Source organism: Vulpes vulpes, chromosome 8, assembly GCF_048418805.1.
Source record: "Vulpes vulpes isolate BD-2025 chromosome 8, VulVul3, whole genome shotgun sequence".
Taxonomy (NCBI): Eukaryota; Metazoa; Chordata; class Mammalia; order Carnivora; family Canidae; genus Vulpes; species Vulpes vulpes.
Window position 1 is genome coordinate 74,426,814 of NC_132787.1, and position 25,101 is coordinate 74,451,914.

The 25,101-nt window shown below is 48.0% G+C and overlaps 1 protein-coding gene and 1 pseudogene across 9 annotated transcripts in view; both read left to right on the forward strand.

Moving 5' to 3' along the window:
• The first annotated feature begins 6,248 nt into the window (after nucleotides 1-6,248).
• On the forward strand, nucleotides 6,249-6,354 carry LOC112916911 (small nucleolar RNA SNORA72; annotated as a pseudogene).
• Nucleotides 6,355-19,904: 13,550 nt separating this feature from the next.
• PAX8 (paired box 8) overlaps nucleotides 19,905-25,101 on the forward strand; it is a 57,071-nt gene continuing 51,874 nt past the window's right edge. For 8 of the 9 annotated variants that reach the window (XM_072767127.1, XM_025994378.2, XM_072767128.1 and 5 more), the window contains exons 1-2: nucleotides 19,916-20,001; nucleotides 20,338-20,445. In XM_072767127.1, coding sequence (XP_072623228.1) covers nucleotides 20,421-20,445 — 25 coding nt within the window. In that variant the 5' untranslated portion in view covers nucleotides 19,916-20,001; nucleotides 20,338-20,420. Of the gene's footprint in view, nucleotides 20,002-20,337; nucleotides 20,446-25,101 lie in introns of all 9 variants that reach the window. The other variant, XM_025994376.2, reaches the window with a different exon arrangement.

Here is a 25,101-nt window from a genome sequence, read left to right on the forward strand (position 1 = left end):
GGAGATAGGGAATTTCTGTGACCATCCTCCTCCAGTGTCTCATTTCCCACCAATCAAGACTTACCCAACAGCAAGCAAATGCCTCTAAATATCTGTAATAGCTCTTCAATATTTGTCAACCAACATGTCAAATCTCACAGCATGATCAAGTCTTGAAGTAGAAGGATGGAATGGGGGATCCCTGGGTGGCGCAGCGGTTTGGCGCCTGCCTTTGGCCCAGGGCGCGATCCTGGAGACCCGGGATCGAATCCCACGTCAGGCTCCCGGTGCATGGAGCCTGCTTCTCCCTCTGCCTGTGTCTCTGCCTCTCTCTCTCTCTCTGTGTGACTATCATAAATAAATAAAAATTAAAAAAAAAAGAAGGATGGAATGGGTTCCAAACAAGAAAGAGAAAAGAGACAGTTGAAAGAATCTAAGAAAGTACACAAAGTTTGTGTCTAATACACCAGAGAAAAGGGGAGAATGGATGAGTGGAGAGATAGAGACATCTTTTAAATAGAGAGGAAAGAAGTTGAGAAAATTGATGTTAAATGGTTGTTGATGTTAAAAGAAACAGAGCTCAACCAATCCATAAGAAAGGAAGAGATGAAGGGGTGCCTGGGTGGTTCAGTTGGTTTAGTATATGACTTGGTTTCAGCTCAGGTTTGTGATCTCAGGGTTTGAGCCCCATGTCAGGCTCTGTGCTCAGCATGAGGTCGACTTGAGGATTTTCTTCCTCTCCCTCTGCCCCTCCCTCTGCTCTCTCTCTCTCAAATAAATAAATAAATCTTTAAAAGAAAGAAGGAAAGAGATGGGAAATGGGGCTGAGACCTCACAGCCCTAAGGAGCCAGGAAACATCAAAGTAGAATAAACCTTTTTTGTAAATATTTGTTAAAATGTTATATTATGGACTTCTAGAACTTTAGAGGGGACTTAGAAATCACTTTGCAAGAAAAAACAACAGAGTCCTGGAGAGGATTAGTGATAAGTAACTTTCATAAATCTCTATACTTGCTAATAAAGGAGTCCTTTCTCAATAATTAGTATCTTGGATATGTGTGTGTGTGTGTGTGTGTGTGTGTGTGTGTGTGTGTGTATGCATTTAGCAACATCTTTAAGCATGATGGTTAAACCCTCTATCTTCTCAGTTACCCACACTCATGGGAAGAGTCATAAGGTTGTAATCTAGACACTTCTCCACCTGGTGGCACCTACCTGATTTACAGGCAGAGTTTAGCCAATAGAAAGAAACCACCAAGGACATTGGCTGAGAACCCCAGGACATTTTAAGTGCTCAGACCTTTACAGACCCAGACCAGCTTCTAGTGGATTTGTTTTTTCCTTTGCCTTAGTCCTCAGGAACTCATCATGTTTGCTGCCTCTCTCCTTTCCCCAGCCTGCTCAGCATCCCCATCCCACTCCCCAAAAAGAAATAGGAGCTAGGAATGAAACAAACAAACAAAAAACTTGTGAACTTTGATCAGTGCTAGTCCTGACCTCTAGTTCTTTGAAGACTTCTAAGATAGGGAATGGAAAGAACACTCCTGTACATGCACTCACAGACATGAAATGCAGGGACCAAGACTGAAGAGCCTTCTCTCTCTTTCTCTTTGACTCTGAAAAGTGAGTCTCACCAACCTCAAGGGCTGCCCACTGCCTCCACCATGTTTCCTGACTTGTCTCTAGGAAAGGCCACGTGACCTCTTCCCCAGGATAACCCCTGTCTCAGCTGGAATGTCTAGCCAAAACAGAATAAAGCATCTACTAGACTCAGAAGAGCATCCCAGTTATTTCCATACCAGTGGCTGGTAGAATGCCCTCTAGAGATCTGAACACAGTTGCATCTAAAATGCCAAGGATGAATTCATGTGTTAATTCACCAAATCCCCACGTTAGGGCTAGAGGCAGGTTTAAAGCCCAAAGAACTCAATTTAGAAGGAAGAAGAAGGTGGGGAGGGGAGAGGAGGAGGGAGGGAGGAAATAAGGGGGATGAGGGAGAGGAGGAGGAAGGGAGAGGAGGAAGAAAGGAGAAGAGGAAAGGGGGGGGACGAGGGAAAAGGAGAAGAAATTCTACTTTTTGCTTTAGCAGTGAAAATATTCTAATTGATCCAAATTGGTTGCTTTTCCTTGCAACTAAAGAGTTTCAATGAATATGTCATCCAGGAAGACCATCGGTACTGCTGATGCTGCTGTTATGTCTGCACTAGGTGGAGACAAGCCTCCCTCCTGAGGGATGAACATTCCTTGTGCCTCTTGACCTACCCAGACCTTTCCTTTCACCTCATCAGTGAAGAACTGTCTGCATTCTACCAAGCCAGCACCCTCACCTAATCCCACAGAATTGGCCCACTCCCAGGCCAAGCCTAACTGCATATTCACCATTAAAATCAACTAAACTTTTTAAAACCTTTTAGGAAATGTCTCTCTTTTTCTGCTACCAAGAAGGCACTATGAGAAAACGAGGGTTTCCAGCATGTTGACTTGTATGCACCCCCTCACACACACACTCCCTCTTTCACAAAGAGCCAGTCTGAAAATAGAATTCACCTGCACAAGATCTGCCTGCCGGGCTCCTCTCCTGCTCCCAGATGTTCTCCCTCAAGGATTTCTTCCTGGCACAGTCATTTAATACTTACTACATTCAGTATTTATTGAGAACCTACATGTATCAAGAGTTGTGCAAGGCAGTGAGGACACGGAGGGAACAAGTGGTCTCAGGATCTTGCCTCATGAAGGTCTTTTTTTCCAGCCCTCAGCACCCCCTCTTTTAACACTTTCACTCAGGGGCCTCACTGCTCAGACCCTTGTCTTCCTCCCCTCCTCATCTCCAATCCTCCCACAGCTCCTTCACTTTGTGCCTGATCCATCCCCTGAGGGTCATGCTCTCTGCTTTCTGGGTGACAGCAAGCTAATCGAATGGCCCCATGCTTGCTACTGTCTGTTGGGCCCTAGAAGTCATATTGTCACACTGTTCTCAACAAAAATGTCTGTGTTTTAATACATCTTTATAGTCACAGTGTCTGAATCAGAGGAGAGACCTACTAGAGGCCATTTCAAGAAGGATGTTCTTTCAAGTGCCCTATTCAAAAAGATTCCACTTTCCTGGGCAAGCCTGGAGAGTCAAGGGTCCTTTCCAGGCCCCATTTGCCTTCTAGATGGCCTTTCCTAACTGCTCTCAGAAGTCTCTGGAATGAGAGGGTCTGGGCGCACATCCTGGCCTCAATACTCAGGAGTTAGGTAACCCCAAATATGTGATTGAACCCATCAGAGCCTCCCTTTGCTCATCCATGAAGCAGATCAACACAAACATCAGTAGTTGCTGGTGAGGATGATAGGAGGTGATGCTTTTGAAACGTGTTCTGGAGCTGTTTGTTGATGCCATCACTGACAGCAATCTTCCCACCTCCCTCAACTTGCCCAAGCACCCATGGCAAGGGAGAAGGGAGAGCTCACCCATCTGTGGGGTCCATGGCTAAGAAAATGCTAATGGAATATTTCTATACTACAGCTCCACCAGCTAGCAGGGAAGGGGAATGTGCTCCTGAAATGCCTTGAAAATATACCTCTAGAATAAGTCCTGAGCTCACTCTGCCCTCTCCTAGGCCTGAAGTAATGTCAGCGGACTGTCTGCTGGTCTGGGCTGCTCCAGGAGGCAAAGGAGGCCTTCAGACTCCCAGTTCCAGGGGCTTTACATAATAAAGTGAGCAGGAAGGCTGCCTGCCTTCTTCTGGAGTATTGTTGGAGGGTCTTATGGCACAACAGCCTGGTGTCTACATTCAGGATGACTTTGGGATGGTGGGGAAACAAGCCAGTGAATGAGGGGCTCTAACCCTTTCCCATGTTGGTCCATGTCCCTTTCCTCCTCTGTCTTTAACTTGTGAAAGGCTGAATCAGATTCTGATTCTGAATCAGAGCCCATTCATTCATTCATCCATTATTCGTTGCCTAGTTGGTATCAGACACTCTGCATGGAGAAAGTCACAATAACTCCAGGACCCCATGGTATCTGTCACCTAGTCCAAGGAAATGAAAAGGGAAAAAGTGATTTGTGGGAAGGAAGAGTTAAATGAGTTCACAGAATTTGGGGGAAGGGAGGTCTTCGGAATCAATCTGACAAAAGGAGCAAAAAAGTAGGCAAATACAAGAGTGGGGATGCCTGGGTGGCTCCGCGGTTGGGCATCTGCCTTAGGCTTTGGGCATGATCTGGAGTCCAGGGATCAAGTCCCATATCCGGCTCCCTTTGGGGAGCCTGCTTCTCCCTCTGTCTATGTCTCTGCCTCTCTCTCTGTGTGTCTCTCATGAATACATAAATAAAATAAAATAAAATTAAATTAAATTAAATTAAATTAAAAAGACAGAGCAGCCCTCACTGCCCCTCCTCTTCCTTATCTGTAAAAATTGTGCCTGTCACGTAAAAAGGGTCGACTGCTCTTGTTTCCTGAGCCTTGAGACATTGGGGCTGCTGGTGATGGAGGGACTCCAGTGGGTGGGACACTGAACAGACTAGGGGAGGCTATACAGAAAATTCTATGTCTGCCGAGGAAACCAGAACCATAAAGTGGAGCCCACTGTGGGCTCAGAAGTAAATCCCTGACCTGGAGTCTCCAGGTCTGAGTCAATCTTCCCCACTCCAGCATGAGCACCTGGAAGGGAAGGAGTCTGGTCACTCCAGGGTGGATGCTTCCTTGCCTTCTGAGCGGAATAAGATGGGCCTAGGAGGTGGGCTGGACTAAATGATGATTAGGCTTAAATCATCTATATGCCCTTGGTGAATTTGCCCGATTTTTCTAAGCATCAGAATCTCCTCCTCTCCCCCATTCCTCCTTCTCTTTCCCCTCCTTTTCCTCCTACTTCTCCTCCTGCTCCTCATTCTCCTCCCCCTCCTCCCAATAAGTAAGGTCCTGGCATGAACTGCAGTTCACTTTCTGCTTTCCTCTGAACTCCAGTGCCCCTTGAGGTGAAGCCTTCTAGCAGTGTTTGGCCACCTTCTACCTTAATATCACAGTTCTTTGCCTAATCTCCAACACAGTTTTCTTCTGATCAGCTCTTGGGTCCTGGGGCGGGAGTAGTGACTTGCCCAGCAATACCCCCCAGGAGCTCCATCCAGTGTCAGGCAAACACAGGTGTTTGGAGAACACCCGCCTTCCTCTTTGATCCCGGTGCGCGGAGACCAGCTCCCGCGGCTGCAGGCACGCAGAGGTCCCCGCCCAGGCTGCGAGGGCCGCAGGGGACGCGCGCTGTAAACGCACGGAGGCGGGGAGCCTGGGCCACGCCCGCGCGGGCCCCTCTGCTACCGCCCGCGTTGAGCCCGGCGAGCCAGGCGGGGCCGCAGAGCGGCTGGAAACCCGGCAGCAACCCGCCCCGCGGCGTGCGGAGTCCCGGGGGGCCGCGGCGGGGACCAGCGCTCGGCTCAGCCGGCTGTCCCGGGGCGCGGTGCGAGGACGCTCCGTTAACCTCCTGGCTCGCTCTGATACCGAAGCTGCATAAAAGGAAGGATGCCATGCAAATGAGGGCCAGTGTCGCGGAAGGCTAAAGACTTTTAATTAAAGGAAGGCACCTGGAGACCCAGCCGGTGGGAGGAGGGAACTAGAGCAAGTCGGCCACGGGGAGCAAGGGTGTCGGCCCACGCAGGGCTCGCCCTCTTGGCGGCCCCTTCTCCGGGCCCCCCCTCCTCCCCACGCAGAGGAGGACACTTGGAGGAGAAGAGGGGCCTTTCCGTCCTTTGGAATAGTTCTGACATTGTGCCGCTAGGGCAGCACCGCGGGACCCAACTCTCAGACTCCAGAATAGAAATTATCTGGAGGAAATAAATTGCCCCAGGCAAGTGAGAAATAGAGTTGGACTCCCAGAACTGCCAGCGTCAGGACCTCTCTGCTGAGTAGCTGGAAATTCCAGGTAGCACTGAGGCCAAGGATAACATCTGGGGATGCCTTTCAGAGCCCACACTATTTTATTATCATCACCACCCCTACAAGCGTCAAAGCACTTAGCAAGCCCTGTGTCACGTGCTTGACTTATCTCATTTAATCTACAACAACCCTCAAAATGTAGGTGTTCTTATCATCCCAGTTTCACAGGGGGGACAGCTGAGGCCACAAGGGGCTAAGCCACTTGTTAAGGCCCTTCAGTAAGTGGTAAAGCAGAGCCACCAAGACAATCCAGCTCCAAGATTCAAGATCTCAGGGCCCTTTTCTTTAGGAATAAGAGCATACAGTCAGGACCTTGGACAGCATCTGCAGCTGGTGCTTACAAAGTAGATGCTCAGTTATTGTAATGCTCCTCCCAGGCTAAACATTTACTATATTAAGACCATGCATGTGTCCCCAGACCCAGTTCTGTTTCTAACTCTGGCTTTATTAATGCTGGTGATAAGTCCATTCTGATTCATGATTCATCTTATGTGGGGAATGTCTGACCCTAGGTTATCTGATCAACCCTGAGAAATGACAACACAGCTAGTGTAACAACTTCAGAATAACCATTGCCAGTTTGATGATTGCCACTTGCTTTAAATGAATTGTAAAACTAAAAGGATTTATGTGGGAAGGCAAAGAAAACTTGAATAGTCAAAATAATCCTGGGTAAAAAACGTTTTTAGGATTCACACTACTAAATTTTAAAAATTACTATAAAGCCACAGCAATGAAGATAGTAGAGTATTGGCAGATGGAGAGATACATAGATTGATGGGTCTTAGGAGATTAGAAATAGAGTCATACAAATATGTCCAGTGGATTTTTGACAGAAGTGCAATAACTGTTCAATGGAGGAAAAAGAGAGTCCATTCAACAAATGATGTGGGAGAATGAACAAACACATGCCAAAACAACAACAACAATAACAATAACTAACCTCTAATAATTGTAATGCTCCTCCTCCCTTCCCCAGACCTTCCTTTATATGTCAGTGGGTGGGGGTAGGGAAGGGGGGTGTTACCTTGGAGGATGATCCTGGAGAGATAAAACTTGGAACACAAAAATCATCCGCTGGGCCTGCAGAGCCAGGGTTATGGGCAAGGGCATCTTAGATCTTAGGTGCCTGGACCCCAGCCTATAGACCAGTATCTTTCCTGCAAGGTAACATGGCAAAGGATGAGAACTGTTTACTGTCTTTCCCTCTTTCTTTGTGGAAAGGTGTACTAAGAACTTGAACAAAGCAGAACTGGAAACTCTGAACCCATAACGAGTACCTGGGACCCAAAATGGTCTTCGTTCACCTCAAGCTCCCTGACTCTGATTAACCTCTTATCACTTCTCAGACTTTTGGCTAAGATCAAGTGCAAATTCACCTCTGTTTTACTCTCTACATACCAAGTGCTCAAGAATCTTGCAGTGTTAACAAGCAAATTTCTTATTCTCCTGCCTGTTAAAACCAAGGTTGCTATGTCAACCCAGCTGAAAGCTACCACATCATGCCATCTCCCTTAGGGTCACCTATAAGGAAAAAAATAAACAACTCAAGCATGGTGGACTCTCTTACAGTCACTGAATGGCCTGTGAAGTGAAACCCACCAGTAAGCTTCGCCTGAGTGTCCAGAGAATGCAAAGCCCTGTCTGACTCCTCACTACTCCAGGGACATTAACAAATGCATTCTTGTGGGGCAGTCCAATATTTTACAGACCTCATTGTTTAAGATCATCTACAATCATATATGACAAGCATCATCCTCCCCATTTTATAAATGAGGCAACTAAGTCTCTGAGAGTTTGGGTGTAATGCCCCAAGCCATTCAGCATAAAAGTAGAAAATCTGGGATTGACTCTCTAACAGCTTGGTCTGGCTTTCCAGAAACCCACCCCACCATGCTCTTCATCTGGCAGGTTCTCCCAGAGTTCAGTAGACCTAAATTCTTATCCAGTGACCTTCTGGTTCTGTAAAGGAAGATCTCCTTCCGGGAATGGGCTTCATGGGAATCTCTGGACCCAGTCATGACAGGAGGAAAACCTTTGGGTTTCTAAAATATCAAAGTTAGTTAGTAATCAGCAGTCTTCACCACCCAAAGCAAATGTTGGGAGACAATGGTTAAAGCATAAAGTGTCACCAAGAGTCAAACAGTAATGATACTGTCAGTGTCTGCCACTTCTCATGGGACCTAAAGCCAGGATGGGCTTGGTGCTTGCTTCTCACTTATCTACTTATTCCTGACTCTGGAGCAGAGCAAATGAGTGTCCCAGAAGAGACCTCTCCTCCCCTAAGATCTCTGAGACAATACCCTCTCCAATTTGGGGCCCCTATAAATCAGGGCCCCAGAAAGGTCTGGCAGTGATGGAATGAGGTGTGTCTTGGCAAGAGGACCTGCATGTTTAGCACAATGACCTGATTGTGTGGCTTGTTCCAAGTCAGCAGCACTCTGGTCACATGTCCTCTGGGCAGCAGGTGCTATGACCTTTGCCCAGAGATTTGGAGCCCTTGGTGGCAGGGCTGAATGCCAAAGAGGAGGAGATTGGTCTGGCTGTCTCCCACTGCCCTTGGGATCTGGGGGAGGCTACTCCCTGCACACTTTTTGTTGACTCTGGCCAGGGCCTGAGTCCAGTTTTCACCTAGATTCTACTCAGAGCATCCTCAAATGCCTGGAACAAAGAGGGAGCAGGTAGGCAAGCATTCCCAGGTAAAAAGTTAAGGGCCACTGAATTTCTGCTTCTACCACCAGCTGCCAAGAACCAATGAGGGGCAGGCACAGCTGAGACTTTGGCCTGGTGTTTGTCTTGTTAACTGCTGTGTGTCCAGTGCCTAGCACCACTTGGTCACAATAAAGTCATTGTGTTAACCTTGTTGCTACCATTCATTCCATCAAACACTCACGCAAGTACAAATGTTTACTGAGCCCCTCCTATGTACCAGGCACTATTCTAGGCACGGAGGACACAAAAGTGACTAAAATTGATGCGCACTCCCTGCCCTTATGCCACTTACCAGTTGCTGGTGGTGGTGGTGGGGGAGATAGGTGACAAACAAATAGATGATAAATATAATATGTTAATAGCAGAGAGAAATAAAGCAGAAGAAGAAGGATAAAGAGTCAAGGAGAGGGTTACAACAAGGGGGATTAGAAAAAGTTCACTGAGATTGTGATTTGGGCCAAGACTTAGAGATGAGGCAAGCATCAGGCTAACCAAGTGAGAGCAAGCCTGGCATATCTGAGGAAGGCCAGGAGACCAGTGGCTGGAGGAGAATAAAAGAGGGGGAAAAGAAATGAGACATATGAGGGAAATGACAGGGTAGCATATGCTGATGGAAGAGGATTTGGGAGTTTTGTCATTTTCTCTGAGTGAGTGAGGGACCCACTGAATATGCACTGGAACATATCAGGATCTCATGCCAGCATATTATATATATATATATATATATATATATATATATATATATATATATATAAAATATAGACAGAATAATTACATGTAGTGATATGTATTATAAATATATTAGATATATTAGTAATTCTACAGTATTATATAACAGATACACATAGCAATACATAGTAATAGATGTACATACGTATTGACAAACCTATTAAATGAAATCATGGATATGACAGCATTTATTCACTATAAAGAGAGATATTGGGCTACAGTACTATTACAACTTAAGCATTTTCAAAGTGCTTTCACACACAGTAGTTCCCAAGAGCCCACCCAATGAGATTAAAAAGGAAAATATCCTTAAGCACGTTGTATTGAAAACAAAAAAACTTGAGTGTAGGGAATAGGGAGTGTTTTTTGCTCATGGCCCAACTCTAGGAAATACTCCTATACACTCTTGGGAGCCAGTATACGTTCCAGCTCCCCATTCTTCTTTATGGAGATGGGGACACGAAGGCCCAAGAAGCTGAATGACCTCCCCAAGGTCCTACTGCCTCAGTCCCAAGCCTGGCATCCTAACTTTCTGACTGTCAGCCAGTGCTTGTTTTTTACTACCCTGTATAGAGGCAGACACCCCTTGTATACCTATCCACTCCCTCTTTCATCCCATTCAGCATTTGTCTATCATTCAGCCACAGGGCTGCTATTGGTACCCAGGTTGGAATGAGGTTTGAAATTCAAAACCACAGGCAGCTTGAGGCACATGCCTCCTCTCTATTCCATCCATCAGCCAGTCTATGATAGTCTGGGTCCTGGACCCAAATCCATCCTCTCTTGTCTGATCTGTCATCAGACAGAAACTTCTCCTTGGCCATTGGGAGGTTTTGAAGTGACAAGAGCCAGTGGTCACAATTTTGGGTAGACCCATGCCCTGAGCCCTCCAGAGGACATAGGAAGATAGGACATGACTAGCATTTACATTCAATCTGGACTTCATAGAGCTGCAGTCTATTATCCCCAGATCAAGGATGAAATTGAAAGCCAAGAGCTGAGCAGGACAATATTTCCACCACCCCAACCCCAACATTGTGTCTCTCCAGCCTCAATGTTCCCATCACTCTTCAGGGAATCAGGGTAACATAGCCTCTTCCAGCCTGCCACGTGGCCTCCTCCAACCCATTGTCCACATCACAGCGAAGAAGAACTTTGTAAAATGTAAGTCTGGCCATTCCTTTTCTGCTACTATAATCCCTTCAGACATTTCCCTTTGTTTTTTAGAATAAAGTCTAAATTCCTTAACATGCCTACAAGGACATTGGTGATCGAACTCTGCTCACATTCTCAGTCTCATGTCTCAGCCTGAGCTGAGCTCTACAGCTTCATACTTTCTCTCTCTCTCTCTCTCTCTCTCTCTCTCTCTCTCTCTCTAACTGCACTTTACTTCCCACTACAGTGAGCTCAGTTCCCTAAATGTGCCTGGTGCCCCCTGGCCCTTTGGACCTTTACATTGTGGATTTTTTTTTCCTGCTCATACCAGAATATTCAACGTCCACTTCCTCACATTCCTCTCTTTGCCTGGATGAATGCACCTCTTTCTTCCACTGTCTAATTAGAGGTCTCTTCTGAACAGTTAAGACTCTGTGATGTGCCCTGCTCCATGCTCCTCACACCTCCTACTCCCCACTCCAGCGCCATCATGGCATGTAGCACATCTCCCTGAAAGAACCTGCCTATTTGTTCCACAAGGATATGATTCTTGTTTTGGTTACCACTGTATTCCCAAGTCCTAGCAGAGTGCTCAACACTTAGTAGATGCCCAATAAGTAACTATGCAACTAAATTCATGGAAATGGAGGGAAGGAGAGAGAGAGGGAGGGAAAGAGAAAGGTTCTTCTGGAGAGGTAACCCTGGCATTATATTCCACACAATTGCTTCAAATTCATCATCCTTCACATTTCTCCATTTCTGAAGAGTTTACAAACCACTTTCACAGTACCCTACTGGTAGGAGGAGAACATGGTATACTTTTTTTTTTTTTTACTAAGTATGAGGGACCTTATAATCAGAGTAAGTGAGTGACTTTCCCAAGATCACACAGCTCAGGGCTGGGCTGTGTCATAAATGCAGGTCTCTTTGAGCTTGAGCTCACAACTCCTCAGGCTCTGGAATGAAGAGACTGAGTCTCAAGCATGAGGGGCCAGCTCTTTCTTAAATCCTGAAGAAGAGACCATAACTCAGTCATCCAGTTTGATCTGTGAAGGTGGCCTTGGGATGCCAGAGGGTTGTGGTGCACCCTCTCTTTAATCCCCGATTAGTTCTGAGGAGTCAAGAATGTTCTCAGGATGAAGAGCATTCTCCAGTCAGGATGCCCACACTGACTTCTGTACCTTGGTCACTGCCTAGAGGGTGACAATGACCCTGAATTAGGAAACCTCACAGGTATCTCCCTTCTTACTCTGCCTGGCCTGCTTAACTTCAATCTTTAAAGGGATATTCAAGATTAATGAAGAGAGAGTGGGGCACCTGGGTGGCTCAGTGGTTGAGATCTGTCTTTGGCTCAGGTCATGATCCCAAGGTCCCAGGATTGAGTTCTGCATCAGGCTCTTCACAAGGAGCCTGCTTCTCTCTCTGCCTATGTCTCTGCCTCTCTCTGTGTGTCTCTCATGAATAATTAAGTAATCTTTAAAAAAAAATAGTAATGATGAGAGAAGCCAGACTAGACTGTTGGGAAGCCAATTAGCCCTGCCTACTTTAAAGGTGCTCACCCTGTGCCCCCACGATTCTATTTCTCTTCTCTCATCTCACCAGGAAAATATTCACACATGTGCACAAAGAATTTGTTGCAGACCAATTTTGATAAGAGAAAAAGTAGAAGATAAAAATACATGGTAAGGAGGACAGTTACTTAGACTGCATCATATCCATATTTTGGAGTATGCTTGAGAAGTTCAAAAGAACAAGGTAGAGCTATGTCCTGACATGTAGAAACGTTCAAGATATTGCTAAGTGAATAAAAGCAACTTGCAGAGCAAGATTTACATACAGTGTGCTACTATGTATGCTGAAACACACATTCCTAAAACAAAGGTCATAATTTCCACCTTAACAGACATAAAGTATGAATAGCAAAGTTCTGGAAGGATAAATACCAAATGGGTAACAGGGTTACCTCAGGCTAAGGGCAGGAGGAAGGGAGCCACTTGTCATTACTGTTGAATTATTTATGATATATTATGCATATAAGCTCTAAAGAAAGAAGAAAGAAAGAAAGAAAGAAAGAAAGAAAGAAAGAAAGAAAGAAAGAAAGAAAGAAAGAAAGAAAAAGAAAGAAAGAAATAAGAAGAAAGAAAGAAGGAAAGAAAGAAAGAAAGAAAGAAAGAAAGAAAGAAAGAAAGAAAGAAAGAAAGAAAGAAACTAGGGAAGACTCTGGCTTTTCAATGAATTAGAAAGTGGCAGTTAGGTCAGACATGGCCCACCACAAAGCTGAGCCTGAAAAGTCAGGGCTCTGGAAGCCACATGCCTGCCCTCCCGAGCATGGTGTCTTCTATTCTGAACTCCACCCTCTAGAGGCCCTGGGAACACTCACTCTCTGGGAGGACAGTTCTCGGGCTGAAGAACTTGGCAGGCTCTTCAGAAAGGGGAGCGAGTTCTAATCCATGAGTGTGGTCTTGGGCACTCAGAGGATAGAGGCCAGGATGCCGGGTGAGTACACATTCACAGATAATGGTGGATAGGAAACTGCTTACATACATCTGGGGACCAGTTGTCTAAGACCTAGAATGTTCAATCCTCCTTCTGCCCAGTCCCCTGACTCCATGACCCCCTTTGGAAACTCCAGTGTCTTCTGGTGTTGAGTTATGGTGTTGGTGACACCACCCCAAGGTCTATGAACGATGGTCTCTATCACCTTTACTGTGGCTAGTTTTACTGTCAGACACTAACATTTACTGAGCATCCACTGGGTTCCAAGCACTTTGTCTGACCTAATCGCTGCAATGTAATAAAAGAGAAGTACCATTAATGGTCTCACTTCTCAGACTCAGAAACTCTGGCTTGGAGAAGTTTGATTGGGTGATTGGCACAAAGTCACACAGCCCATACAGGAATGTGCCAGGATTCCAACTTTGGCTGCTAGATTCCCAGCCCTACAGTCACAACTCCTGTATTGTTTCTGCATTGTGGGCAGTGTCAGGATCCAAGTGGGAAAAGATCCTTCCCCAGGACTCTGGGCTCTCTCTGCTGGCATGAGCCTAAAGGAAGTGAATCTACCTGGAAAAATGAAGTTTCAGAGCAGATAGGATGAATATCTGTAACATGACAGAGAATGGGAGAGAAGTAAATACAAATCAGCACGACCACAGCATACTCTATGCGGTTCAAAGGAGAACTAGGACAAATAAAAGGAAATGCTACCTCACATAAAGATGATATACCTAAAAGGATAAAAAGAATGTAAAACAACATTTAGAAAAATGTATAGGCTCAAGGTCTGAGGGTCTAATGTAAAGCATTGTGACAATCATTGTTAACACTTGCTGAGAGAATACACTATGAACATTTGATAGTACATGTTCTCACCAAGAAAAGAGAGACAGAGAGAGCAAGAGAGAGAGAGAAACATGTGAGGTGAAGGATGTGTTCATTAACTAGATAGTGGGGACCCTTTCACAGTGTACACAGGCATTCACCACGATGTACACCTGAAATATCCTCTTACTTTATTTGTGAATTATACCTCAAGAGAGCTGGAGGGGAAAAAGAAAAAGAAAAATGTATAGGTGGATGATTTACTCATTCTTGCCACAAATGAGTTCTGTGTCTGTGCTTCTCGAAACGTGTGGGAATTCTGTGACAGAGAGGTGGAAGGTATCGTGACCCCAGCCTTTGCTTTGTTTTTTTATTCTTTCATTGGCCTGGCCTCTCTGAGGGCCAAGGAATCCTCTGCCTCATGACTAGGGGTCAAGCTTCTTGCCAGTGGGCCACTGGTGGCCCCTGAAACGGACAAGAGAGACTCATTTTCTAGTTTATTCCTACAGCATTTTTGAAGCTACATAGCTGTCCATTCCCTTGAAACACCACATAGGGTGGTGGAGAGAATGTTGGCTCAGGTTTTAGATGAGCCTCCATTCAGATCCTGGCTCTACTGCTCAGCAATGGGATGACCTAGAGAGCAACCTCTATGCCCCAGCTGCCTCAAAATTTGGCCTCACTGGGTGTGCATAAGATACTTAGTAGCCCCTAACATTTAATGATACCTGTAAATAACAGTAGCAGTAGTTGTCATTAGAAAGAAGCACCATGCTTAGTAATCCCTCAAGGCCACCCTCATATGGGGGCCATAGAACAGCAAGGATGGACCTATTGCTGGGGCACTGGAGCACAGATACAAATTGGAGTCCAAAGTTGTAAACCCTCAGGGCTACTTCCCCAAACGCAGGGAAGGCAGGGGATCTTGAGTCCTGCCAAGGCCCAAAGAGTGGCAAAGCACCCAGGATTGCTCTGCTCAGAAGGCAGGAAGCTTTGCAGGGGCCAGGCAGTGAAGGCTGGGGGCAAAAGGCAAGGCAAATGAGGTCTCCAGAATCTTCTCTATCCCTCAACCTCTCCCCTCCACCCTGCTCCCCAACTACCAAGATCTCTCAGTCCTTTCATCAGGGCCCCGGGCACTGCCAAGGGTTAGGGGAAACCCTGCCTTGTTCTGTGGTCTGTGTGAACAGCAGGGACCTCTCGCATTCCAAGGCCACAGAGAACAAAGCCAGCCTGGAGTCTGATGAAGAGCTCCGGGCCTGGGTTTTTTCCTTGGCACCTCCCCAAAAACAGGTGTCAGGAAGGCAGCCCACTCCAGTGCCCTGAGAAGATTCTTGTGCCCTGACTCCTGCTGCTCTGGGCTGGACCAGGGGCCCGGCCAATGGGAGGGAGGGCATTCCTGCTGAGTGAGCTGGGCTCCTGTCCTGTGGCAGGAAAGTTTTCTGATCTCACTCTGGCCACTCCTTGGGTTCCAGCACCTTCCTTCCTGACTAGAGGGTAGGTAGATAGGTGCTGGGGAGTGAGAGGAAGTAGGATGAGGTAAGCAGCATTTCTAACACAACGCAGGGCCTGGATCACTAGTGTTTATTTGGTCATCGAGTACCAGCTACCCGCTGCGTAACCATGGACATGCTACTTACCTTCTCTGGGGCTCGGTATTCTCATCTATAAAATGGGTTACCAAAGGGCCATGCTAATTATTTGTAACATTTTTAAAAACTATTAAAACTATTAAAACTAGAAAAAGTTGACGTGTTATCCCCATATACATCGTTCCCATCATTTCCTTCTGTCACCTTCCCCTCTGCTTTCCCAGTGAATCTCTTTGTTACTCAGGTGTCCTCCAGACAGCCCTGTTGCAGCCACCAAAGGACTGTGGAGTAGGCAAAGAGCTTGAGAGACACGTGCCAGGACACTTCTCCAGCCCCAAACCATTGGGACTAATGCTGGCTGCCGTTGGTGGCTTTTTCCAAACTGCCTTCCACACCACCTCCGTGCCTTTCCTCTCACCTGCCAGGACCTGTATTTCTATTTCTGTGTTTAGACAGCCTGAGGGGGAGGGACGGAGCAGGGGCTCATTAATGATTGATTCTCAGGCAGGGCCACCAGGAGGCCTCAGGGCAGGCTGTCAGCCATTTCCTGAGGTGTGGGGACTTGGTAAAGATCCCATGTGGCCACAGCACCACCACGGGCAAGTCTGTGAGGGGGGAGAGGGGACTGCGACCTGCAGGTGCCCTCCACACCTTTGCCCCCTCCGAAGGGAGGGATGTTGAGGAGGCTGGAAGCTCTGCCCTGGAGCTAGCCCTCCCCTTCTGCCATTGGCACTGCTCCCCTTTTTGTGGGTCAAACCCTCCACTGCTCCCCTCGCAGACACCCAGCCCCCACAACAGCCACCCCACACCCACAGCACTCTGGGCTCACCGGCCCTTTCCTGTCCCTCCCAGTTCACCTCTCCATCATTCTGGTTCACGTGGCTGTTTGAAAAACTCACGGTGCTTTTGGGAGGGGATTAAAGGAACGGATGTCTCCAGCAAAATTTTAGAGGAGTTATAATTCTGCCCTTCTTTAAAGTATTGCCCTGCCTTTGTTGCCTAACAATAATTAACTTTTGTGCACAGCTGTGGTTTCCAAAGGGCTTCCACGTTCATAATTCTGTTCATCCTCCCAACAAATCTATGAGGCCTTACCCTCCTCACTCTCCACCTGCAACCACAACCCACTGAATAAGCAAGTGAGGCTCAGAGAGAGGGGATGGTCCCGTTTCACACAGTCAGGGCTGGAAAGTTTACCTTCTAACGCTTAGCAGAGAGCTACTGGTTTCTTTCCAAGAAATGCTCTTTAGTTCCAGAATTGTCTCCCATGTAGGGAAAAGGGGGCCTGGCAGCCTGGCAGGTAAGCAAGGAACCTTCTGGGGGTGAGGATCTTCCCCCAAGGCTGGCCTCTGGGTGGTCTGCACAGAGGAACTTTTGAGACTTCTTGTCAAAGTGGGAGAGGGGGTCCCAGATTCCCTCCGTGTCCTGGAATTAAGAAGTAAAGCCCACAGGCCGAGTTCAAGGGGCCAAAGAGCCTGAGCCCGAAGGTGACAGGATTCCACTTGTGCAATTAAACAGCCACCCCAGGAGTCAGTGTAAACTCTGAGCTGCTTATAAGAACTCCAAACCACCCTCCTTCCCAGTTCTGTCAGCTAGGAAGGCTAACTCCTTCTGGTGTGCCTAGGGCAGCTTGGTTTTAGCACTGAAAATCCCACATATAGAGAATGCCCTTAGTCTCATCCCTGGCAAACCCTACCATCAACTCTGCCGATGTCGGCTGAATCCTAGAAAGAAAGAACATCTTTTGAAGGCTCAGCAGACCAACTTAGAATAAAAAAAAAATCACAGAATACTCATGGGAGTGAGGCAGCTATACCTGGCATGTATTTCAAACTCTTTGAATGTTAAACCTGAAAGAACATTTATTTCTACAAAGAAACACTCAGATCTGTGGCCAGATCTGTCCAATTTTTAAAGGCAAGCCAGAGTTACTCTTTCTTCTCTAATTTCGTGATGGCAATTAATTACATTTTCTTGGAAAAAACACTGAGTTAAAAAAATTTTAACTGGGTTTAAATCACAGGTTGCCAGTTGATAACCTCAGCATGAAAACCTTATGGGCATCAAATCTAAGAAAAAGCTGGAGAAGGAGGTATTGGTTTTAAAAAGTGTGTTCTTAATGTACCATTGATCTGATAGTCTCTCAGTCATGATGCCAAATTTATTTTGAAATGTTAAGTAACATTAAAGGAAGGCTTAAGATTTTTATGTATAATTACAATGATCATGGATATGGATTTTTAATATATATATTTTATTTAAATAGACATAAATATATTTTAATATATTCAACATAAATATTGAAATATATATATGTTTCAACCTCTTGATTTTGCAGAGGAGGAGAGTGATGCCAAAGAGATTGAGTTGGGGTGCTGATTAATAACCATTTTCTTGACCTTAGTGGCAGGCAGATAGGAAGTAGAAAGGGACCCAGGCCTGATTTCTGATTGTAATTAGAAAGCATCATGAAGCCTGAGTTTATCTCTTCAGTAGGGTTCACTGTATTCTCACTGCTTGCTAGCTCTAGAACCTCTCTGCTGAGTCTCCTCTTGGCCATCTCCAGTCACCTGCAGTCCAGGGAAGGGGTGCTCTGATGGTCTGTGAATGGGCCTTTTGTACCTTTAGTTTTCATATTTAACTGAATTTTTTAAATGAGCTCACAAATGAGACAGGGATGTTTTGATAAGTCGCTATTTTTGTCCTTTGAGAACTTTTGCCAAAAAAAGGAAAGGGAGCAGATTTGTTTTGTCAAGTGGGAGAAAAGTGCAGGCAAGAATACATGCATGAGTTTCCATGGTGATTGGTACCTATCAGCCCCTTGGCTTGGGAAGACCTTCTGAGGTTTGCAGAACTGTTTGGGTAAGGGCTTGTCCGGCTCAGCTGGGCACTGCCTCCTTGGTAGGAGGGAGCCTGAGTGGACAGTCTCTGCCTTCCCCTCTGCTGCCCTACAGCTCCCCTACAGAGGCAGGCTGGGCACCAGAGCAGCCAACTGGCCCATGGTAGTGGCCGTGGGACCTGCACTGAGGTCCACTTCCATCCCAACACCCTTGATCTTCTCTCCCCAGGAGGGTCTTACTAGAGAAGTACAGTATCTGGACATTTGGAAACCACAGAGCAATTTTAAACACCAATTTTGGAGAAACTTTTAACACAGTAAAGCCCTTATTGTTTTTGTTTAAAGCCATTATTACGAATGTGGAGAATCCACTTAGGGGACATGCATACTCTCCTCTTTTTCTTTTCACAAAATGATTAATCTCTACTAAATCGAGAAAGTCTGGGTGGGAGGAAGAAGTGGATTAACCTGAAAGAGAAAATTTTCTTTTTCATTAAGAAAAAGTGTGTTTTTTTTACACACGTGGGCACACACGTGTACAGGAACATGCACATCCCCCTGAATAACTCCTTTCTGCTCCTTCACTCCCCTCTCACTCCAGCATCTCTGGCCTCTGTACCCCTCCAGGCCAGAGGCTTGTGCTCCTGAATCTGGCCATCTGGTCTGAGACGATGGAGTCCAGGCCCTGCCCACGGCCCCAGCCTATAGGTGCTCCAGCACATTTGTTTGCACGCACCATCTTCCCTGGACCCAGCCTCCCGGACAGAAGAGAAAACCTGTGACCAAAGAGGAGTCAGCTCATTCCCATCCAAGACACCCCTTCTTATCCACACGCAGGCCCCCAGCTCCCAAGGGTCCTGATTCTCACAGACCAGAGCTGGCCAGAGGTCAGCTCAGTCCTGTTGCTGGCTGGCTGACACCCTTCCATGTTGAAGTGAAATCTTAGAGCCTCACTGCCCGCCCTCTGAGCTGTTCTCCCAAGTTCAAAATCTTCAAGGAGCAAGAAAGAGGGCTGGCTGGTGGCTGCATGTGTTTGGGAAGAGGAGAAGCCCTGTAGAATAGGTTATAGGACCATGTTCACCAACCTAATGAAGGTGAAGGTATGGCTCCTGTCTGAGTGATATAAAGGCAATGAGTTCTAGGGCTGTTTGGGGTTCTGTCTGGAAGAAGTCCACACAAGGGGTGAGAAGATGGGACCTTGCTGTCTCCAGTCCTATTGGCAGGCTTCTTTGTACCTTAAGAAACAGGCTTAAAAACCAAAGTTTCCTCCTACAAAAGGAAAGGCTGCTTCCACAGAGCAGAGCAGAGGTGAGAGAAGGGATGCAGGATGTCACAGAGAAACTGTGTCTCTGACTTCTGGTGGTCAGTGACCCCAGGAAGAACCTGAGACCCTCATGCTCCGGCTCTGAGGTCTCCATCTCCCACTCCTCCAATATTTCCAGGCCTGCTGAGGTAGGGCTCAGCTGCCTCCCTCTCCTCTCTCCGCTGGAAACAGAAGCTCCAGCGAATGTTTCTAACTCCTGAGTCCACTCAGCCATGTCCCCCTTGCAAAATCCTCCCCTTCCCGCACCCCCCTGCACCCAGCCAGCCAATCCGAGGCCTGCGAGTCTCTCCAGACCCATCTCTCAGGGCCCTGGCGGGATAAAACCGGTCGGCGATGCCGGGTGGATGGGAACAAACTTCAGAACGAGGAGAGACAGCAGGGCCCAGGGCACCCTCGGCGGGCGGGCGGACCCAGGCAGTGAGGGCCTGTGGCCTGCCGGCCAGGTAGGCTGCCCAGGGGTTGGCGGAAAGCAGACTGGGGGACAGAGGTGATTCGGGAAGGGAGAGGGGCCCAGGAAGCCTGGGAGCTTTTCCCTTCCTAAGTTAAACTGGATGAGGCTGGGGCAAAAACACCCGCTCTGGAGTTTGGGGCTTCCTCAGAGGACACCCAATCCCGGATCCTCCGGGCAAACGTGTGTTAAGCCGGGCCGAGCGGGCCACCCTTCGCCTAAAAATCCTCCGACTCCTGCCGCGTGATGAGAGCCTAAGGGATAGGGCCTGGGGAGAAGGCATAGGACAGGGGACATCGAATCTCATGCCCCTTCCCCTGGGTCTGTGCAGGGCAGCGGCGTGGCGGCGGGCGCGGCGGGGACCTGCGCGAGGAAGCCCTGAGCCCTCGGCGGGCTGCGAGCGACTCCCCGGCGATGCCGCACAACTCCATCAGATCCGGTAAGGACGCGGCGTTGCCGGGACCCCGGAGCCCCCGCGTCGCCGTGCGTCCGTGCGTGCGCCCGGGTCGGTGGGGCTGGGGAGCTCACGCTCCGGGCTCGTGGGACCCTCCTGCGCGGGGACGCAGCTGGGGGCGCCGCTGGCCTAGCTCTCCGCTGCGGCCATCTCGCCGTTCCCAGGCCCCGAGGTCCCCCTCGCCCGGCCCGGCGGGCCGCCCTCCCCAGGCCTCGGTTTCTGCGGACCACACGGAGCGGTGAGGAGCTCTCCGTGCGGGTCAGAGGGGTGTCCCTCGCGCCCCACCCCTGTCTCGCACGGCCCCCGAGAGCGGACACCCTGCGCCTCTCGGGCCCTGGGCCGCCCCCGACCTCTAAGCCCTTGTGCCAGGGTGCGCGCAGCTCTTGCCCCCGGCTGACCCTCTTGGCCCGGCGGGACCGTGAGCCCCACGCACCCCTCAAGCCAGCGGGAAAGAACCTCGCGGCCCGGGGCCTGGGGGCCTCTGAGTGCACTCGGTCGGCTGCTCTCGGACTGCTCCTTGCCGAGCCGGGGGCAGGCGGGGAGCCGCGCGCGGGGCGTCCGGCCTGCGAGCACCGAGCTGCCCGCGGGGCCGAACCCCCTCCCCAGCGGCGCCCCGGCCCAGGGCCTTCCAGAGCGCTTCGGGGTCCCGGCCGAGGCGCCTGCTCTCCCCCGCCTCCCGGCCCAGGCCGGGCTGGGGGTTGGGGAGAAAGGTGTTAAGGAGACGCAGCCCCGGGGTCGGGGCGGGTGGGCGCGGTGGGCGCGGTGGGCACGGCCGCCTGGGCGCGCAGCGAGTGTGGACAGAGGGCAGAGGCGCGGCCCGGCCCGCGGTGATGGATGGAGCCGGGCCGGCCGCGGGGAAGGCGATTTATGGGGCCAGGGCGCAGCGCTATCGATTTGGGCCGGCGAAGTGAGAGGAAATCAATATTTCAGATGAATTCTCGGCGAATATGAAGTCCCGCTCGGCAAACGGGACATTTGTTATAATAAGCAGGGTCGGATCGGGCGCGGCGCGCGGCTGAGATCTCTATTTAGCCGAGAGCGCCACGAATCCGAGCTCGGCCGCGCAGCCTCGGGTCCCGGGGCCGCGGCTCCGCAACTAGGGGTGCGGGGAACCCCGCGAGGCGCCGGAAGGTTGGTCATTCTGGTTTGCTCTCGAGTGGGAGACGGAGTCCGCAGTCCGCTGCCTCCCCACCCGCAGTTCCCCGAGGAGAGCGCGGCCCCAGCCGTCCCGGCCGCGTCCCGGCCGCCTCTCCGGGCGCGCAGTAGAGACCTCGCGGCGGTAGAGACCTCGCGGCGGTAGAGACCTCGCGGCCCTCCCCGGCAGCGGCGGGGTCGCGAGCCCCGAACCGAGCGGACCTGGCTGGCACCCCTCGCCCCGCCGCGCTCCTTGACCACTTTCTGAGGCCGAGACCAGATTTTAGCCCCTCGGTCATTAACCAAACCCGGGGACAATACGGGACGTCGCCCTTGCCTCGGGATCAGGACGGTCTCCGAGGCCGAGCGCTCAGCGCTTACTGCCCTATCCTAAGCCAGCCTGGTCCAGCCGCTTCCGCTCGGTTCCCCACTCCGTCTCCCCTCGCCCGCAGCCCGACCTTCCCCTGACCTTTCAGGCGATGGTAGGAGTGGGTGCCCTGGGACCTCGATTTTACCTCTCCCTCTGTTGCTGCTAGAAATAAGACGAGGTCACGGTCCCTTGGGCTGGCTTGATTTTGTTTTCGCTACTTATTTTCATTCTAGAAGCACTCGCTAGATTAAATGGGGATAAAAGAAGGAAAAGGGGGGGTGGGGGTGGGAGGGCACCATTTATTTTTACTTTATTTTCAATCAGCAACAGGCCCAGAAGATGAGAGGCCGATTTCCTACTGGTTCAGATGCGAATGGTCCTTGGGTTGGGGGAAGAGAGCCATCCACTCCCTGGCAGGGCCAAGGCAGAGGTATTTTCCGTTTAAGGAAGGCAGAGGGGCTACTTCTAAACCTTCCCCCCCACCCCAAACAAATAAAAAGAAATAAAGCTGCAAGGAGGGAAAAATGAGCCTTTCTCCTTTCGTTTAATTTAATGCTAATAAAACAGAAGAAAACTGCCTAAAACACAGCTCAAACGTTTCAAGGCTATCCCATTTCTTTTCTAAATTGTCATGAAAACCTGAGCCGGAGACCTCCGTCTTGCTAACCAGTTTACTTAACACCTATTGCCTATGTTTAAAGATAAATTCATAAACTGACTCCTCCTATTTTTATAAGCTCATTTCTCAGGTTTAGCAGCTTCCCTCTTTTCCCCAGGCACTTCCATTCCTGAGTTTGGCTTTGCCTGGAAAGCTTCTATTTAAGTTTTCTCTGAAGCAGAATGCCGGGGCGCAGGTTGCCCCGGGGCTTTTCGCGGAACCGAGGCTGAGCACAGGGTTTCCAAAAACCAGAGAAGCCTGAGCAAAGTTTCCTGTGCAGCCTCTGCCCACTGGGTTGGCTGCAGCTCATCCTCAGCTTACTCTCGGCTGATCTTGCTTTGAAATGAGGTCTTAATTTTTTTTTTTCCTACAACCTTTATTCCGGAAGGGCTGTGGAGAGTGCATAGGCAGTTATTCTGATTGCGCTGGTCAGCAATGGGCTGAACGTTCTGTAAAATCTACTGGGAATTTTGTAGCATCAGGGAACAAAGGTCCTCTAAAGCAAAACCTTTTTTTTTTTAATGTTTAAAGATAAATGCCACATAATTGTTATAATGAAAATACCGTCATCAACGAGGAAGAGAGTTTAGTAAAAGCAAGCAGGTTGTCATTAAAAGTTATGTGCAATAACTTGCAGCAGCCCTCTTCCCCAGCTGCTGAAAATAGGTTATTCAAGTGGTAAAATAAAACTTAAGATCAAGGATGCACGGGCCTCTTGCTAGATCGGATATGCAAAGCCCTATTCCCTCATCTTGGTTTTAGAAAGGAGGAAAGGGAACCAAATGCATTGGGGAAGGATCTGGGTTTTTTTCCCCAGGTTTCTTGCCTGGGTTGCAAACAAGGTCTCCGGATGGGAAACAGTCTCAAGGAGCATAAAGAGGTATTGGGGTTCCTCAATTCATCTTTGTTTCAAGATGGTCCATCCTCCCACCCTCCTCAATGCAAGTTAATTAGGAGATAATTTAGCTACCTTGTGAATTAGTTTTAAGATAAGTATCTTTTTAAGCTTTGTCACTTTAATTGCTCCACTGATTGATAAGAAGTAATTATTTCTAATTGACACTTTTTTGATGTCTATTGGAAGCATTTATTTGGGACATTTTTGGGGTGGAAAAGAAGTTAATTAATTTTATCAGTCTGTACCCAAAAAGACTCTGCCTTAATTTTGCTGAAGAGGACAAAGGAAGTGAAGGAAAACAAAACAAAACAAAAAAAAATTAGTCTCATGAAATTTTAATTATTGTGATATTTTTATTCAAAGGAGATCATCCACTAATATAATAATATGTCAAAACTTTCTCTTCATGGCTTCAAAGCTCTAATTTTAATGGGGTACATGTTCACTGGGTATATATTTTTCTGGCTTCCTCACAATCCCTTTATAGGCTGACTTCATTTTGGAGGTTACTATGCTTTGTGATTAATTTTTGTGAAAAGTGAAATCAGTAGAACTCAGAATGCTCAGAATAAATGGCATCATTTTCGCAAGAGCTAATTGTAAGAAAGATTTACTAATCATCATCCCTGTTCTGTAATTATTGATAGAGTTGGGTATGAAGGTGAAACTTTACTTCGGTGACATGCCTTTTCGTACTTAAACCTCGGAGTAAACAGTTTAATCATTCACATCCTCGGAATATGTTACTGTGAAAGAGAAAGAAGGGACAGAAAAAAGAGAAAAAGAAAGACCCTGACAGGAGGCAATGGGGGAGGGAGAGAAGTGAGAGGGAGAAGGTGGCTGTAGAGAATAAAAATGAAAGAACTTATTTCAGAAGCGAAGGTAGCCAGGTGCACAGGACCTTTGTCATTCAATATAAGAAAATGTGAATTCTACTTCAAAACACATCCTTTTGAACACGGATCTCTACCACAGTCCCTAAGTAACCCCTAAACACCACTGGAAACTCCCCCACTTTTCTATGCATGAAAAGAGGCAGGATTTTCAGGAGCCAGCTAGTCTGGCTCTTGGGTGTCTAGATATCAAAGTCTTGATTTGGTATCCATAAAAAGGAAGCAAGAAAATACGCATTGTGTTCTGGGGGTTTACAAAGAGATTTGAGCGTTATTTTTATTTATTATTAAAACCCCTGTGGTCTTCATTCCTAGCGGTATACCCGCAATCTTTCCGCAGATAAACTGGTGACTCATTGACAGGAAAACGTTGCCATGCACACCCAAAGTGGAGACACATACTTGCACACACTCATGCACGCCTGAAATGAGAGCAGCACCATCAGACAAGATGCGCTCCTGCCAGGTTAATTTCAGGCAGTGCCTTTTTCATTTATGTATAAAATCTTGTCTGCTTTTAATGATGTTTCTTCCAGATTACGTGGAGCTGCAAGAATGAGGAAACATTTTAAATGAAAAAAGAAATTTAAGACGTACAAACAGCAGATAATATCACATACCAATCTCACTATTAGTGAAACTGAAAAAAATATATAAATAATGCAAAAAAAATCAGCAAGGGAGAGTT